Source organism: Somniosus microcephalus, chromosome 1, assembly GCF_052327205.1.
Source record: "Somniosus microcephalus isolate GS21.2 chromosome 1, FLI_Smic_1.0, whole genome shotgun sequence".
NCBI lineage: Eukaryota > Metazoa > Chordata > Chondrichthyes > Squaliformes > Somniosidae > Somniosus > Somniosus microcephalus.
Genome location: NC_140987.1, coordinates 52,625,305 through 52,641,035, shown reverse-complemented (window position 1 = coordinate 52,641,035; position 15,731 = coordinate 52,625,305). Strand labels below are relative to the sequence as shown.

Below are 15,731 nucleotides of genomic sequence, written 5' to 3'. Positions count from 1 at the left end.
ATGGAAACGACAAATGGCAGTCCGGAACAATCCGGGTCAGACAAGGACCTCTGATGTACACCGTAGATATTGGTCATAATGTGATAAGGCGTCATGCGGATCAACTGGTAGAGTCGAGAGCAAGGGTTGAACCCATGGTTGTGACAGAGACAGCTGTGGAAGACGTTCATGAACCTGAAGCATCTACCTCGGCCGAGAATGTATTTGATGATGATGACACCCAATACATTGGCAACCAACTAGAGGAGGCACCTCAACAACAAGAATCAGAGACCACTGAAAGGCGTTATCCAAGCCGAATCAGAAAGCCTCCTGAGAGACTGAACCTTTGAACTGTTATACCTGAAGTTATATATGTATATATGTTATGTTTATTTGGGGATATGACTGTTAAGCTAAAAAGGGAGGATTGTGGTGTATGTAACCTGTTCCACCTTAAGAGAACTTAAGTCTGGTCCACCTTAAGAAAGGTACTACTTTCTTTGGCTGCTGTATACGTAATACCGGTGGTGACCACACCGGTATATAAGCACAGTGTAATAATATTGTATTCAGTATAGTCCGACCTCCAACCAGTAAAGACCTGTTGAATTTACTCTTGTGGTCTGTGTAGTAATTCTCACTATAACACACAGACTTAACAGGTTGTTTCTTGAAAAAGTTGTATATTAGAAGGTGTATATTAGAAGGTATGAGGAGCAAGCGGTAGGGTGGATTAAACTGGATGTGGGGGGAGATGAGGATGCAAACTTGATGGGCTGAATGTCCTTTTTCTGTATTATAATGTTCTATGATTCCGTATTATTCCTCTCGCCAGTGTATGATTCTAATACTAATGGTGCAGATTTGCCATGCTGATGTGAAGATGGAGATAATCCATGAAGTGCCTTCAGCTACAGACTAGATCCTCTTGATGTCTGTTTGAAGGTGGTTGTCAAATAGGGTGTCTGTCTGTGGGTTGTGTGTCTGTGGGTTGTGTGTGTGTGTAGGGGTCTGTGTCTGAGGGGGGGTGTGTAGTTAATGTACAACAACAACTTTATAGTGTTTTAACATGGGAAAATGTCCCACAGCGATTATCCAGCAACAATTGCACTCATGCAATAGCAATATAGATGGATTTTTAGTTTAACACCTTAAAATTACTGTGGATTATTTTTAAGGAGTTTATTTCATCAAGGTGAGTTAGGATCTTTTGTATGCAGAGAGTTAACTTTTTGATTTTTTTTTAGATAATGGCCCTTGTTTGGGTTTCAGGAACCCAAATCAAGCTTACCAGTGGATATCCTACCAAGAAGTAAGTAACTTGTTCTTTTTCCGACGAGGATCTTAATGATATGTAGAAATCCAAGGTCTGAACACTTTTGTTGGTGGGTTAAGACTCGGGTATTGTTTGTTTCAAAAAATTTGAGGAAAGCTGTGGGCCATACTTCCCACTTATGATGACACTGGAGGAGAACTTTTTGGTGATCCAAGTTGTAGAAGAAAAAAAGAATCCTGGTGACAGGTTGTTTAAAATCATAGACACATCCCCCTCCAGTGCCTCTCTTCCACTGTCCATCTCACTTGGTTCCACTCTTACCCATTCAGTCGTAACCAGAGCATCTCCAGAAATGGTTTCTCTACCCATCCCTGCACTATTACTTCTAGAGTCTCCCAAGGATCTATCCTTGGCTCCCTCCTCTTCCTAATCTATATGCTGCCCCTTGGCAACATTATCCGAAAATATGGAGTCAGCTTCTACATGTACGCTGATGGCACCAGCTCTACCTCTCCCGACCCCTCCACTGCCTTTGTGCTGTAAAACTGCTTGCCTGATATCTAGTCTTGGATTAGCTACAATTTCCTTCAGTTAAACATTCGGAAGATCGATTGAAACATCTTGGCCCCTGCCACAAGCTCCATACCTTTGCCACTGATTCCATCCCCTTCTGTGGCCAGTGACTCAGACTGAACCAGACTATTCACAACCTCTGCGTCCTGTTTAACCCCGAGCTAAGCTTCCAACCTGATAATCCTCTCCATCACAGACTGTCTCCTTCCACCTCTGTGACATCGCCCGCCTCCACCACTGCCTCAGTCCATCTAGGTTTCATCACAAGTGTAGAATATAAAAGCCATGAGGTAATGATCAGCCTATATAAAGCCTTAAGACCTCAGTTAGAGTACTGTGTGCACTATTGGGCTCCGTACTACAAAAATAACTTGCATTCGTATACTGCCTTTAACGTAGTAAAATGTTTCCAAGGCGCTTCACAGGAGCGTTGTCAAACAAAATTTGACACCAAACCACAAAAAGATATTGTGACAGGTGACCAAAAGCTTGGCCAAAGAGCTAGGTTTTGAGGAGCGTCTTAAAGGAGGTGAGAGAGGCGGAGAGGTTTATGGAGGGAATTCCAGAGGTTGGAGCGTAGGCAGCTGAAAGCACAGCCGCCAGTGGTGGGGCGATAAAAATCGGGGATGCACAAGGGGCCAGACTTGGTGGAGTGCAGAGATCTGAGGTTTATAAGGCTGGAGGAGATTAGAGATGGGGAGGATCTACTATATAGCTTCAATGATCTCTAAAATGTTAGTGACCAGTTTTGATTTGTAATCAAAAGTCTTCAAATTGTATCCAGGTATTTGGTTAGCTTTATTGGTACCATAGAATCATAGAAATTTACAGCACAGAAGGAGGCCATTCGACCCATCGTGTCTCTGCTGGCTGAAAGCGCTATCTAGCCTAATCCCACTTTCCAGCTCTTGCTCCGTAGACCTGTAGGTTACGGCATTTCAAGTGCATATACAAGTAGTTTTTAATTGCGATGAGGGTTTCTGCCTCTACCATCCTTTCAGGTAGTGAGTTCCAGACCCCCGCCACCCTCTGGGTGATTTATGTTCTCCTCAACTCCCCTCTAATCCTTCTACCAATTACTTTAAATCTATGGCCCCTGGTTATTGACCTCTCTGCTAAGGGAAATGGGTCCTTCCTATCCACTCTATCTGGGCCCCTCATAATTTTATACACCTTAATTAAGTCTCCCCTCAGTCTCCTCTGTTCCAAAGAAAACAACCCCAGCCTATCCAGTCTTTCCTCATAGCTAAAATTCTCCAGTCCTGGCAACATCCTCGTAAATCTCCTCTGTACCCTCTCTAGTGCAATCGCATCTTTCCTGTAATGTGGTGACCAAAACTGTACGCAGTACTCTAGCTGTGGCCTAACTAGTGTTTTATACTCACCAGTTTTATTGTCTGGATAAATTGTTGAATGATCATTTATCATTTACTTATAGCCTTTGTTTCCTTGCAGTGATGTGAATGTTCTCAGTTTCGTTTATGTTCATGAGACTGATTTTAAAATCTAAATCTTGCCTTGTACACTTTGTATGCAAATCATTGGACCTCACCACCCAAAATAAAAATAATTTGAAACGTGGGATGATCGACAAACTATATTAGGACCATCATGTTTTCGGGGAATTGGATCCTACTGATGTGTATTTTTTTTCTCTATGTAAATAGTTACATTACTGACCAGGAAGATGAGATGGTTATGTTTGCATTGATGTTCCTCACCTTGTTTTTTAGGTTAAGGACAGGGCAGAATTTGTGGGTTCGGGATTATTCAGTCGAGGGTGGCAACCAGGGAATAATCAATGTATAGGAATATTTTCACAGAACAGACCAGAGGTGAGCTGCTTTTTAGAGCTAATGTATTTTTTTTCCTCTCTGTCATCAGAAATATAGCATTTTGCCAGCATTTTGGTCATTTGTGAATTAAAAGCATATTGAGCGATTGTCGTGCTCTTGGCATGTGACATTGAAATATACTTTCATGTTCTTTAATTCCTGTGTGTATGTGTGTACATATGTGTGTGTGTATATGTATGTGTGTGTATGTATATACAAACTTCATGGGAAACTACTGCACTGGAAACCTGCCAGCTGCCTATTTATAAAAATAAAAAAAAATTCTATCTGGCTGATTGTAGATACAATGAGCTGATCCACATGGTCCTAAAGGAGAAAAAAAAATGGTGTTTGAATGCCTGCGGACCTCTCCCTCCCTCCCCCACATGGAGACAAGACCTGAAGAATGTGCCTGAGGTCAGGCCAAGACCAATTGACCACGCTATGGGGCCCCACTCATGCCCTTCCAAATGCAGTAAATTTCCTCCCATTATGGCTGACATCGAACTAATATTCTTGAAACTTTTGGGGCTCAACCGTCTGATCAAGTGGAAAAACAATCCTAATCTACCTCAAAGAGCAAGCAGATGTTGCCTTTCTGCAAGAACCCCCACCCACCCATCTGCCTATTTTCTTGTTGCCTGCCAAACTCTCATGAGACTAAACGTGGTAGCCTCATTTTATCTAAAAGTAGGAGGTTGGCCATCTCGATCATGTGCCCTCACTCTGGGGATGGTCATTCCAGGGGCAGATGGTCACTCTCTATCTTGATCAACGGGTAAGTAGCTGGTGAGGTGATAACAATGTTAAATGACTGTGCCCCGAACATAGTTGCTCCTACACTCCCTAAATATATTATACAGAAAAAAAATGCTACAATATTGACATTTTCCCTTGATAAGCATGAAATTTATTCCAACACTACAAGTGCGTTGTTGTGCCACAGGTACAATTTTAATTGGGAGAATCCAGACCGCAATTTCCTTCAACATGAAAATGCTTTATGTTCAACTTGACTAATATTGAGAATTCTCTGAATGATTTGCAACTGCATTGAAACTTCTGACACTTCTTTTGTATTTCTAGTGAAAATGTTATATTGACCTCTGCTTCTGTGATTTTAACTGTATGATCAGTCAACTGAATGTTGGTGTAGCTGAACATGCATTTTGAAATGTTAAACATTCTCCCATCCCACTTCAGTGGGTTATTGTTGAACAGGCCTGTTATGCCTACTCCATGGTGGTGGTGCCATTGTATGACACGTTGGGAGCTGAAGCTATTTCCTATATCTTAAACAAAGGTAGGTTTTCTACAAATAAGTTGAATTAATTTGTTACACTTACCCATGCTATTTTTTTCTTCACTTACAGTTTTTGATTCTCTCTTCCTACAGAATCAGCCCATTTGGCACATTACTGTCTGCCAGCACTTTGCTAGAGCAAGTTGGAACTAATCCCACTTCCCTCTCTTTTTTCCCCATAGCTCTGTATATATTTTGTTTTGCTTCAAATATTTACACAATTTTGCCTTAAACAATGGTCTCTACCTCATTTACTCCCTGTTACATGCTTCAATCCTGTGTGTAAAGAAATCTCTCCACACAAAATAGCATTCCTCAGGGCAGTGTCCTAGGCCCAACCATCTTCAGCTGCTTCATCAATGACCTTCCCTCCATCATAAGGTCAGAAGTGGGGATGTTCGCTGATAATTGCACAGTGTTCAGTTCTATTCGCAACTCCTCAGATAATGAAGCAGTCCGTGCCCACATGCAGCAAGACTTGGATGACATTCAGGCTTGGGCTGATAAGTGGCAAGTAATTCGCACCACACAAGTGCCAGGCAATGACTATCTCCAACAAGAGAGTCTAACTACCACCCCTTGACATTCAACGGCATTACCATCACCACATCCTCCGCAATCAATATCTTGGGAGTCACCATTGACTAGAAACTTAACTGGACTAGCCACGTAAATACTGTGGCTACAAGAGCAGATCAGAGGCTGGGTATTCAGTGGCAAGTATCTTATCTCCTGACTCCTCAAAGCCTTTCCACCATCTACAAGGCTAAAGGGGGTGCATGATCAGAGACCTAGGGGTGTATGTGCACAAATCGTTGAAGGGGGCAGGTTGAGAAAGCAGTTAAAAAAGCATACAGGATCCTGGGCTTCATAAATAGAGCCATCGAGTACAAAAGCAAGGGAGTTATGATGAACCTTTTATAGGCATAGAAAAAAGTAGGAGCAGGAGTAGGCCATTTGGCTATTCGAGCCATGAGGGAAAACTATGCACGGTGGCATAGTGGTTAGCACTGTTGCCTCACAGCGCCAGGGATCCGGGTTCAAATCTGGCCTCGGGCGACTGTCTGTGTGGAGTTTGCACATTCTCCCCGTGTTTGCGTGGGTTTTCTCCGGGTGCTCCGGTTTCCTCCCACAGTCCAAAGATGTGCGGGTTAGGTTGATTGGCTATGATAAAAATTGACCCTTAGTGTTAGGGGGATTAAATACGTGGGTTTACGGGGATCGGGTGGGATATGTGTCGGTGCAGGCTCGATGGGCTGAAATGGCCTCTCTCTGTACTGTGAGGTTTCTGTGATTCAATATGATCATGGCTGATCCTCTATCTCAATACCATATTCCCGCTCTTTGCCCATACCCCTTGAAGCCTTTTGTGTCTACAGGAGCATAGAAAAATAGGAAAACACTGATCCGACCTCAGCTAGAGTATTGTGTCCAATTCAGGGCACCGCGCTTTAGAAAGGATGTGAAGGCCTTAGAGAGGGTGCAGAAAAGATTTACAAGAATGGTTCCAGGAATGAAGGACTTCAGTTACGTGGATAGCCTGGAAAAGCTTGGGCTGTTCTCCTTGGAGCAGAGCAGGTAGAGAGGAGATTTGCTAGAGGTGTTCAAAATCATGAGGGGTCTCGACAGAGTAGATAGAGAGAAACTGTTCCAATTGGCGGAAGGGTCAAGAACCAGAGGACACAGATTTAAGGTGATTGGCAGAAGAACCAAAGGCGACATGAGGGAAAACTTGTTTACGCAGCGAGTGGTTAAGATCAGGAATGCACTGCCTGAAAGAGTGGTGGAGGATGATTAAATCATGGCTTTCAAAGGGGAATTGGATAAGTATCTGAAGAAAAAACATTTGTAGGTCTATGGGGAAAGGGCGGGTGAGTGGGACTAGCTGAAGTGCTCTTGCGGAGAGCTGGCATGGGCTCGACGAGCCGAATGGCCCCCTTCTGTGCTGTAACCATTCTATGATTCTAAGTCAGGAGTGTGATGGCATATTCTCCACTTGCCTGGATGAGTGCAGCTCCAACAACACCCAAGAAGCTTGACACCATCCAGGACAAAGCTTCCCGTCCACCACCTTAAACATTCACTCCCTCCACAATCTGCGCACTGTGACTGCAGTGTGTACCATGCACTGCAGCAACTCGCCAAGGCTTCTTCGACAGCACTTCCCAAATCTGCGACTTCTACTGCCTAGAAGGACAAGGGCAGCAGGCGCATGGGAACATCATCACCTCCAAGTTCCCCTCCAAGTCAATGGGAACAGTTGCTCTCTGTCTACTCTGTCTAGATCCCTCATGATTTTGAACACCTCTAGCAAATCTTCTCTGCTCTAAGGAGAATAACCCCAGCTTCTCCAGTCTATCCATGTAACTGAAGTCCCTCATCCCTGGAACCATTCTTGTAAATCTTTTCTGCACCCTCTCTAAAACCTTCACATCCTTCCGAAAGTGCAGTGCCCAGAATTGGACACAATACTCCAGCTGAGGTCGAACCAGTGTTTTATAAAGTTTCATCAGAACTTCCTTACTTTTGTACTCTATGCCTCTATTTATAAAGCCCAGGATCCCGTATGCTTTTTCAACTGCTTCTCAACCTGCCCTGCCACCTTCAATGATTTGTGCACATACACCCACAGGTCTCTCTCTTCATGTACCCCCTTTAGAACTGTACCCTTTAGTTTATATTGCCTCTCCTCGTTCTTCCTACTAAAATGTATCACTTCGCACTTTTCTGCGTTAAACTTTATCTGCCACATGTCTGCCCATTTCACCAGCCTGTCTACGTCCTCTTGAAGTCTATCACTCTCCTCCTCACTGTTCACTATACTTCCACGTTTTGTGTCATCTGCAAATTTTGAAATAGTGCCCTGTACATCTAAGTCCAAATCATTAATATATATCGAGAAAAGATGTGGTCCTAGTACTGACCCCTGGGGGACACCACTGTATGTATACCTTCCTCCAGTCCGAAAAACAACCGTTCACCACTACGCTCTGTTTGCTATCACTTAGCCAATTTCGTATCCATGCTGCCACTGTCCCTTTTTTCTTCCATGGGCTTCACCTTTGCTGGCAAGCCTATTGTGTGGCTCTTTATCAAATGCCTTTTGGAAGTCCATGTACACCACATCAACCCTCTCTCTCTTACCTCATCAAAATATTCAATCAAGTTAGTTAAACACAATTTGCCTTTAACAAACCTGTGCTGGCCTCCCTTAATTAATCCACGCTTGTCCAAGTGACTGTTAATTTGTCGTCCCTTCATAGTTACTGGGTCAAAATCCTGTAACTCTCCCTAACAGCACTATGGGAGCACCTTCACCACACGGACTGCAGTGGTTCAAGAAGGCAGCTCGCCACCACCTTCTTCAGAGCAATTAGGGATGGGCAATAAATGTTGGCCTTGCCAGGGACACCCACGAACGAATAAAAGAAAAATAAATTTCACAGTGCAGTACATCTTTGTGGCCCTTTGGGTGGGAGTTCCATCACTCAAGCTGCCGAATGTAAAAATTCACTGGTTCAATATAATTGATTTAAAATATAATGTAACCACCTGTGAAAAAGCAAATCAGTACACAAGAATGTAAAGCAAAGGGTTAATTCGTTTTTTTTATTAAACAACTACTTTCCAATTAAAAGTTTGTTCAAAATGTAAAACTCCAAAATATTCTCTTTGGTCAATACCTCATTTTGATAGTAAATGAACTATTAACCTAGATGGGTTATATCCTGAAGAGCTTGGCTTAGAGAGGTGAATTAATATTCACTGTTCCTCACTGAACATTATAGTTCCACTAACTGCTGTAATTTCTGTATTCACAACTGGCCGGGACATTTTTGAACAGTTCTAGTTTTCTTTTTAGAAAGTTCACAAAAGATTGGAGTGTCTCCAAGGATGCCAATAAGATGAGTTTCCTTTGTGGTTCTTTATTATGGCCAATCTATTTGGGATGGCTTCTTCATTTCCCTACCAGAAGGAAGTGACAAGTTGCCTGAGTCATTTCTGCCTCTGCAGGTTGAGCACTGGCAGAGGGACAACAGCAGAAACCTAGAAGCAAGTTGTTTTTTGCTGCTGTCTCTCTGCTCTGAGTGACCCTAAAAAAGAAGATATTGTGGGTGGGGGAAAACTATACTACTGTAAGAATTTGGGAACTCCTTCCTCAAATTTGTGCCCTTTTTTTGCAGCTTATTTCCCAAACACACTCCAGCTTTTTGGAGATTAGGGATTGCATATAGAATTACATAAAATTTACAGCATAGAATCAGGCTATTTTGCCCAACAGATCTATGCTAGTGTTTATGCTCCATATGAGCCTCCTCCCTCCTTACTTCATCCAACACTATCGACATAACCTTCTATTCCTTTCTCCCTCCTGTATTTATCTGGTATGCCTTAAATGCTTCGCCTCAACTACTCCTTGCGGTAGCAAGTTCCACATTCTAACTACTTAAGGCGACAGTAAAGAAGTTTCTCCTCCATTCCCTATCAAACTCCATCAAAATTTTAAAGACTTCTCTACATGCGAGTGGGGACACCAAATATAAGTTTATGTAAAAGGATTAAAGTAAGGCACTGATAACTGCAGATCAGTAATAGCCACTGCCTGGTCATGGAAGCCACATTGAGTGAGAAGTTGTTGCAATAATGAACTTTCTGGTCACAATTGATTTCTGGTCACACTTTTTTGTTTTTGTTTTGTGGTCTAGAAATGGGTCATTTTCTTGATGCGTAGCACAAATTTGAGGAGGGTTTGATGCTTTGGCCTTTTTGAGAAGCTGCCTTTGCCCTTATCCAACAGGTACAAGGTTCTTGCTGCCTGTGTGGATGAGGGCAAAGTCTGCAGGGTGGATGAGCAAACTGACCACGGCACCGTGGTACAGGAGGCCATTCAGGTGCGGGGGGAGTGAATATTGTAGTGGAAGGGGACAGTATAGTCGGGGATAGATACTGTTTTCTGCAGCCGCGACCGGGAGTTCCAAAGGCTGTGTTGCCTGCCCCGGTACCAGGGTTAAGGATATCTCCTCGCAGCTGGAGAAGAATTTGGAGTGGGAGAGGGAGGATCCAGTTGTTGTGGGCCACGTAGGCACCAATGACATGGGTAGAACTAGGAATGAGGTTCTGCCGAGAGAGTTTGAGGAGCTAGGGTTCAAATTAAAACATAGAACCTCAAAGGTAATGATCTCTGGATTGTTACCTGAGCCATGCGCAAATTGGCATAGGGACAAACCGATCAGAGAGTTAAATGTGCGGCTCAGTGTTGTGAGAGGAAGGGGTTTCGATTCATGGGGTACTGGCACCAGTACTAGGGAAAGCGGGAGCTGTTTCGTTGGGACGGGCCCACTTAAACCGGGCTGGGTTCTGGCGATTCGAATAACTGGGCTGTAGATAGGGCTTTAAACTAAAAAGGGGGGGAGGGAGGGGTCAGGTGAGGGGAAATTTAAAAATCTAAAGAGAATAGTCAAGGCAATGGAGCAGTGTAGCGATGTGGGTAAAGATAAGCAGAGTGTGACAGGAAGGGACAGAGGCCTAGAAATTCACTATGGCCCCGCCAGCTAGCTAGCGCCCAAAAGTTAGCGCTGGGCGCGGAGCCAGTTGCGACCGTCAGATATTCAGTTTTTGCGCCCCAAGTCGGAACCGGGTGCTATTCCAGGGTGTGCCCGCCCCCGCTTGGGGCGCTGAAACTGAATTTCAGCGCTCTAGGCGCCGCTGCGCCACCCGCTGCGGAGCGGCAGGCTGCAGTACTGCAGGCCTCCTCCTTCTCTTAAGGGGGAGGTGCCTGCAACGGGGAGATCGCCGCTGGATAGTGCCGGCAAATGAGCCCGGCACCACGGAGAAGTGCCGGGTTCGCGGAAAGCAGCCGGCAATGCCGCGGGGTGGGGGGGTGGAGGAGGCCGGGGAAGGAGGTGCGGGCAGGCAGCCGCCGAAAAAGCGACCGGCCGCACCTCCACCTTAAAGCGCCCCACTAAGGCTACAGTACGGCCCCGTTTTCTGGTCGCTGTTTGCGGCCGCTGCGGAAGAGGCGGCCGCAACTAAATATGGGGATCGGGGTGGAACCGGGGCACTGCGCACACCGATGACGTCATCGGTGCCGGCGCAGCGCTAACGACTACCGCCGCCATTACCGCTGCGCTGAATATCAGCGCAAACTCCTGTATTGGCGCAGAAGCCCTCTTTAGGCGGTAACTGGCTGCAAAGCTGCCGGCGCCTTAATGAATTTCTAGGCCAGAGAGTTTAATGGTAATAGTGCTTCAGCGAATAAGGTGAAAGCAGGGAACAATGGTAAAAAGTTAAAATGAAAGGCTCTTTATCTGAATGCATGAAGCATTCGTAACAGCATAGATGAATTAGTGGCACAAAGAGATAAATGGCTTTGATCTAATAGCCATTACAGAGAAGTGGTTGCAACGTGACCAAGATTGGGGACTAAATATTCCTAGATGTGTCTCGGTGAAGTGTAAATGGCAATGGCGGAAAGAAAGACAGCTGCCATGTGAGAGAGAGAGAAAAAAAATTAATGGAATAAAAGATAGGGGCCGAGGTTATGGTCTGAAATTGTTGAACTCTATGTTGAGTCCAGAAGGCTGTAAAGTGCCTAATCGCAAGATTTGCTGTTCCTCGAGCTCACATTGAGCTTCTTTGGGACAGAGTGATCTCCTGGACGAGTTTTGATCGCCTAGATGGGTCGGAGAGGAATTTCCCAGATTTTTTTCTCCCAAATTGGCCATTGTTTTTTTTATCTGGTTTTTCGCCTCTCCCAGGAGATCACATGGGTTCGGGTGGGTTGTAGAGTGTTAGTAGATTTGAGGTTAGGATCAGATCAGCCATGATCTTATTGAATGGTGGAGCAGGCTCGAGGGGCCGATTGGCCTACTCCTGCTCCTATTTCTTATGTTCTTAGTGCAAGAGGCTGAGGACGGTGAGGTCTGAGTGGGAGTGGAGTGGAGAATTCAAGTGACAGGCGACCGGAAGCTCGGGGTCACCCTTACGGACACCCTTAGTCTAAAGACCCTTGTATGGGTTCACAGAACTCGTGGGACTCTTTGCTTCTGTGCTTGCAGTTGCATGTATGTAAAATTGAATTTCACCTTTCTCCGTGAATTTCACCTTAAAACCAAGCTCTTTGACCAAGCTTTTGGTCACCTGCACAAATTTTCCCTTATGTTTCTCAGTGTTAAATTTTTTATCTTTTAATACTCCTGTGAAGTGCTTTGGGACATTTTACTACGTTAAAGGAGCTATATAAATACAAGTTATATATAATAAAAAATATCTTTTGCATTTTTGTTTGGATTTGCCATTCATACCGGGAATGACCACATAAGCAGCCGGGTTCCTATGCTGAATTTCAGAGCAGTTTAAAATGACGTCGTGTGCCACTGCGAGGTGCAGAGTTCACCACTTGCCAACTTCAGTGTTGGACCTAGGGCAGACTTGCAGCAAAATTATGCTACCAAGGTAAAACTATGCTTTCAGTCAGCCATCAATGAGGTTGGGTAACTTATTCTGAACACCATCACCGGAACCACGCTATTGCAGATTTGAAGAACGGTAGGTCGAAATTAAATTTCACATGGAGTATCTGTCAGTACACACAAAAGGCTTACAAATACAGTTCCGTGCTTCAAACATTCCTTAACCTCGCAAAGATAATATGTATGACACTGGAGCATAAGTTAATATATCTAATAATAATAAAAATACAGTTTTATTGCAATTTTAACTAACCTTGCAGTTAAATAAGAAAGTAACCTGATGTCTCCTTGCTCTTAGCGGATATTTCGATTGTATTCTGTGACACAATGGTCAAAGCAGAAGTTGTACTACAGGGTGTGGAAAATGGGACAACTCCAGACATTAAGATCATCGTTATCATGAATGTTTTTGATGCTGTCCTAAAAGAACGAGGAAATAACTATGGAGTCGAAATTGTTTCTTTAACGGAAATAGAGGTGAGGTGTCTAAAAACAATCCAGCGTTCACGTTTGCTGGCTGGCTTTTGCACCAGGCATGCATCATTCTACCGATAGCAAACTACTGCAGATGCTGGAAATCCAAAATAACAATAGAAAATGCTGGAAAAGCTCAGCAGGCCAGGCAACATCCGTGGAGAGAGAAATAGAGTCAACATTTCAGGTCGAAACCCTTTGTCAAGACTGAAAAAGCACAGGAAATGAAACAGATTAAAAGGCCAGTCTGGGGGCTGGGAGAGAAGTGAAGAGACATTAAGAGGTATTCAAAACGAGACGAGATGGTGATCGGACTAGTGGAGACAAAAGACGGCTCTAGATTAGGTGTGAAATGCGCTCCACTCATTTCCTCCAAATCAAAGGTGTTGCTATGGGTACCCGCATGGGTCCTAGCTATGCCTGCCTTTTCGTGGAATATGTGGAACACTCTTTGTTCCAATCCTACTCGGGTCCCCTCCCTCACCTCTTTCCGGTACATTGATGACTGTATTGGTGCCGTTTCCTGCTCTCGCCCTGAACTAAACAATTTTATTCACTTTGCCTCCAATTTCCATCCTTCCCTCACCTTCACATGGTCCATCTCCAACTCTTCCCTTCCCTCCCTCGACTTCTCCGTCTCCATCTCTGGGGATAGGTTATTGACCAACATTCACTACAAGCCCACTGACTCCCACAGCTACCTGGACTACACTTCCTCCCACCCCGCCTCCTGTAAGGACTCTGTTCCATTCTCCCAGTTTCTCTGTCTCCGCCGCATCTGCTCCGACGATGCCCACCTTCCACACCAGTGCTTCTGACGTGTCTTCCTTTTTCCTCAACCGAGGATTCCCCTCTACCGTGGTTGACACGGCCCTCGACCGTGTCCGTTCTATCTCCTGCACTTCTGCCCTCACCCCTGCCCCTCCCTCCCGGAACCACGATAGGGTTCCCCTTGTCCTCACCTTTCACTCCACCAGCCTCCACATTCAATGGATCATCCTCCGCCACCTCCAACGTGATCCCACCACCAAACGCATCTTCCCCTCCCCTCCCCTTTCAGCATTCCGTAGGGACCGCTCCCTCCGAGACACCCTAGTCCACTCCTCTATCACCCCCAGCACCCCTTCCCCTTCGCCCGGCACCTTCCCGTGCAAGCGCAGGAGATGCAACACATAAGAAATAGTAGCAGGAGTAGGCCAATCGGCCCCTCGAGCCTGCTCCACCATTCAATAAGATCATGGCTGATCTGATCCTAACCGCCAATCTACTATCACAGAACCATCTCCTGAATCTAACAGAATTAGACACACGAAATAGGAGCAGGATCAGGCTACACGGCCCCTGGGCCCGCTCCGCTACCCACAGGGCCATGTCCGATCCAAACCTAGACTCATGTCCAAATTCCTGCCCGCTCCCCGTAACCCTTAATTCCCTTTACTTCTAGGAAACTGTCTATTTCTGTTTTAAATTTATGTAATGATGTAGCTGCTACAGCTTTTTGGGGCAGCATATTCCATGGACCTACCACCCTCTGAGTGAAGTAGTTCCTCCTCATCTCAGTTTTGAAAGAGCAGCCCCTTATTCTAAGACTATGCCCCCTAGTTCTAGTTTCACCCATCATCGGGAACATCCTCCCCGCATCCACCCGATCCAACCCCTTCCCAATCTTATATGTTTCAATAAGATCGCCTCTCATTCTTCTGAACTCCAATGAGTAGAGTCCCAATCTACTCAACCTCTCCTCATATGTCCATCCCCTCATCCCCGGGATTAACCGAGTGAACCTTCTTTGTACTGACTCGAGAGCAAGTATGTCTTCTTAAGTATGGACACCAAAACTGTATGCAGTATTCCAGGTGCGGTCTCACCAATACCTTGTACAACTGAAGCAATACCTCCCTATTTTTATATTCTATCCCCCTAGCAATGAAAGCCAACATTCCATTGGCCTTCTTAATCACTTGCTGCACCTGCATACTAACCTTTTGAGTTTCGTGTACCAGGACCCCCAGATCCCTTTGTACTTCAGTACTTTCCAGTTTCTTGCCATTAAGATAATAACTTGCTCTACGATTTTTCCTGCCAAAGTGCATAACCTCACACTTTCCAGTATTGTATTCCATCTGCCAAATCTCTGCCCACTTACTTAGCCTGTCTATGTCCCCTTGCAGGTTTTTTATGTCCTCCTCACTCACTACTTTCCCTCCCATCTTAGTATCATCTGCAAACTTTGAAATGTTACACTCGGTCCCCTCCTCCAAATCGTTAATATAGATTGTAAAGAGTTGGGGACCCAGCACTGACCCCTGCGGAACACCACTAGTTACTTGCCCTTATACCTCCCCCCTTCCCACTGTCCAGGGCCCCAAACGCCCCTTCCAGGTGAAACAGTGATTTACTTGTACTTCTTGCAATCTAGTATACTGTATTCGCTGCTCACGATGTGGTCTCCTCTCCATTGGGGAGACCAAACACAGATTGGGTGACCGCTTTGCGGAACACCTCCGTTCAGTCCATAGGGGTGACCCCGAGCTTCTGGTCGCCTGTCATTTTAATTCACCGCCCCATTCCCACTCAGACCTCACCGTCCTCGGGCTCTTGCATTGTTCCACGGAAACCCAGCGTAAGCTCGAGGAACAGCACCTCATCTTTCGATTAAGCACTTCACAGCCTTCTGGATTCAATATCGAGTTCAACAATTTCAGATCATAACCTCGGCCCCCATTACATTTTTACATAAATTTTTTATCCACACCTTTGTTTTGGCCCCCCCCCCACCCCTTTTTTTTTTCTCTCCCACATGGCAGCTGTCTCCC

General features: G+C 45.1%; 1 protein-coding gene across 9 annotated transcripts in view; it reads left to right on the top strand.

Moving 5' to 3' along the window:
- LOC147124073 (long-chain-fatty-acid--CoA ligase 1-like) overlaps nt 1–15,731 on the top strand; it is a 214,499-nt gene that overhangs the window by 140,013 nt on the left and 58,755 nt on the right. For all 9 annotated transcript variants that reach the window (XM_085981227.1, XM_085981206.1, XM_085981185.1 and 6 more), the window contains 4 exons: nt 1,230–1,294; nt 3,565–3,666; nt 4,870–4,969; nt 12,740–12,918. In XM_085981227.1, the coding sequence (XP_085837353.1) occupies nt 1,230–1,294; nt 3,565–3,666; nt 4,870–4,969; nt 12,740–12,918 (446 nt within the window). The remainder of the gene's footprint in view (nt 1–1,229; nt 1,295–3,564; nt 3,667–4,869; nt 4,970–12,739; nt 12,919–15,731) is intronic.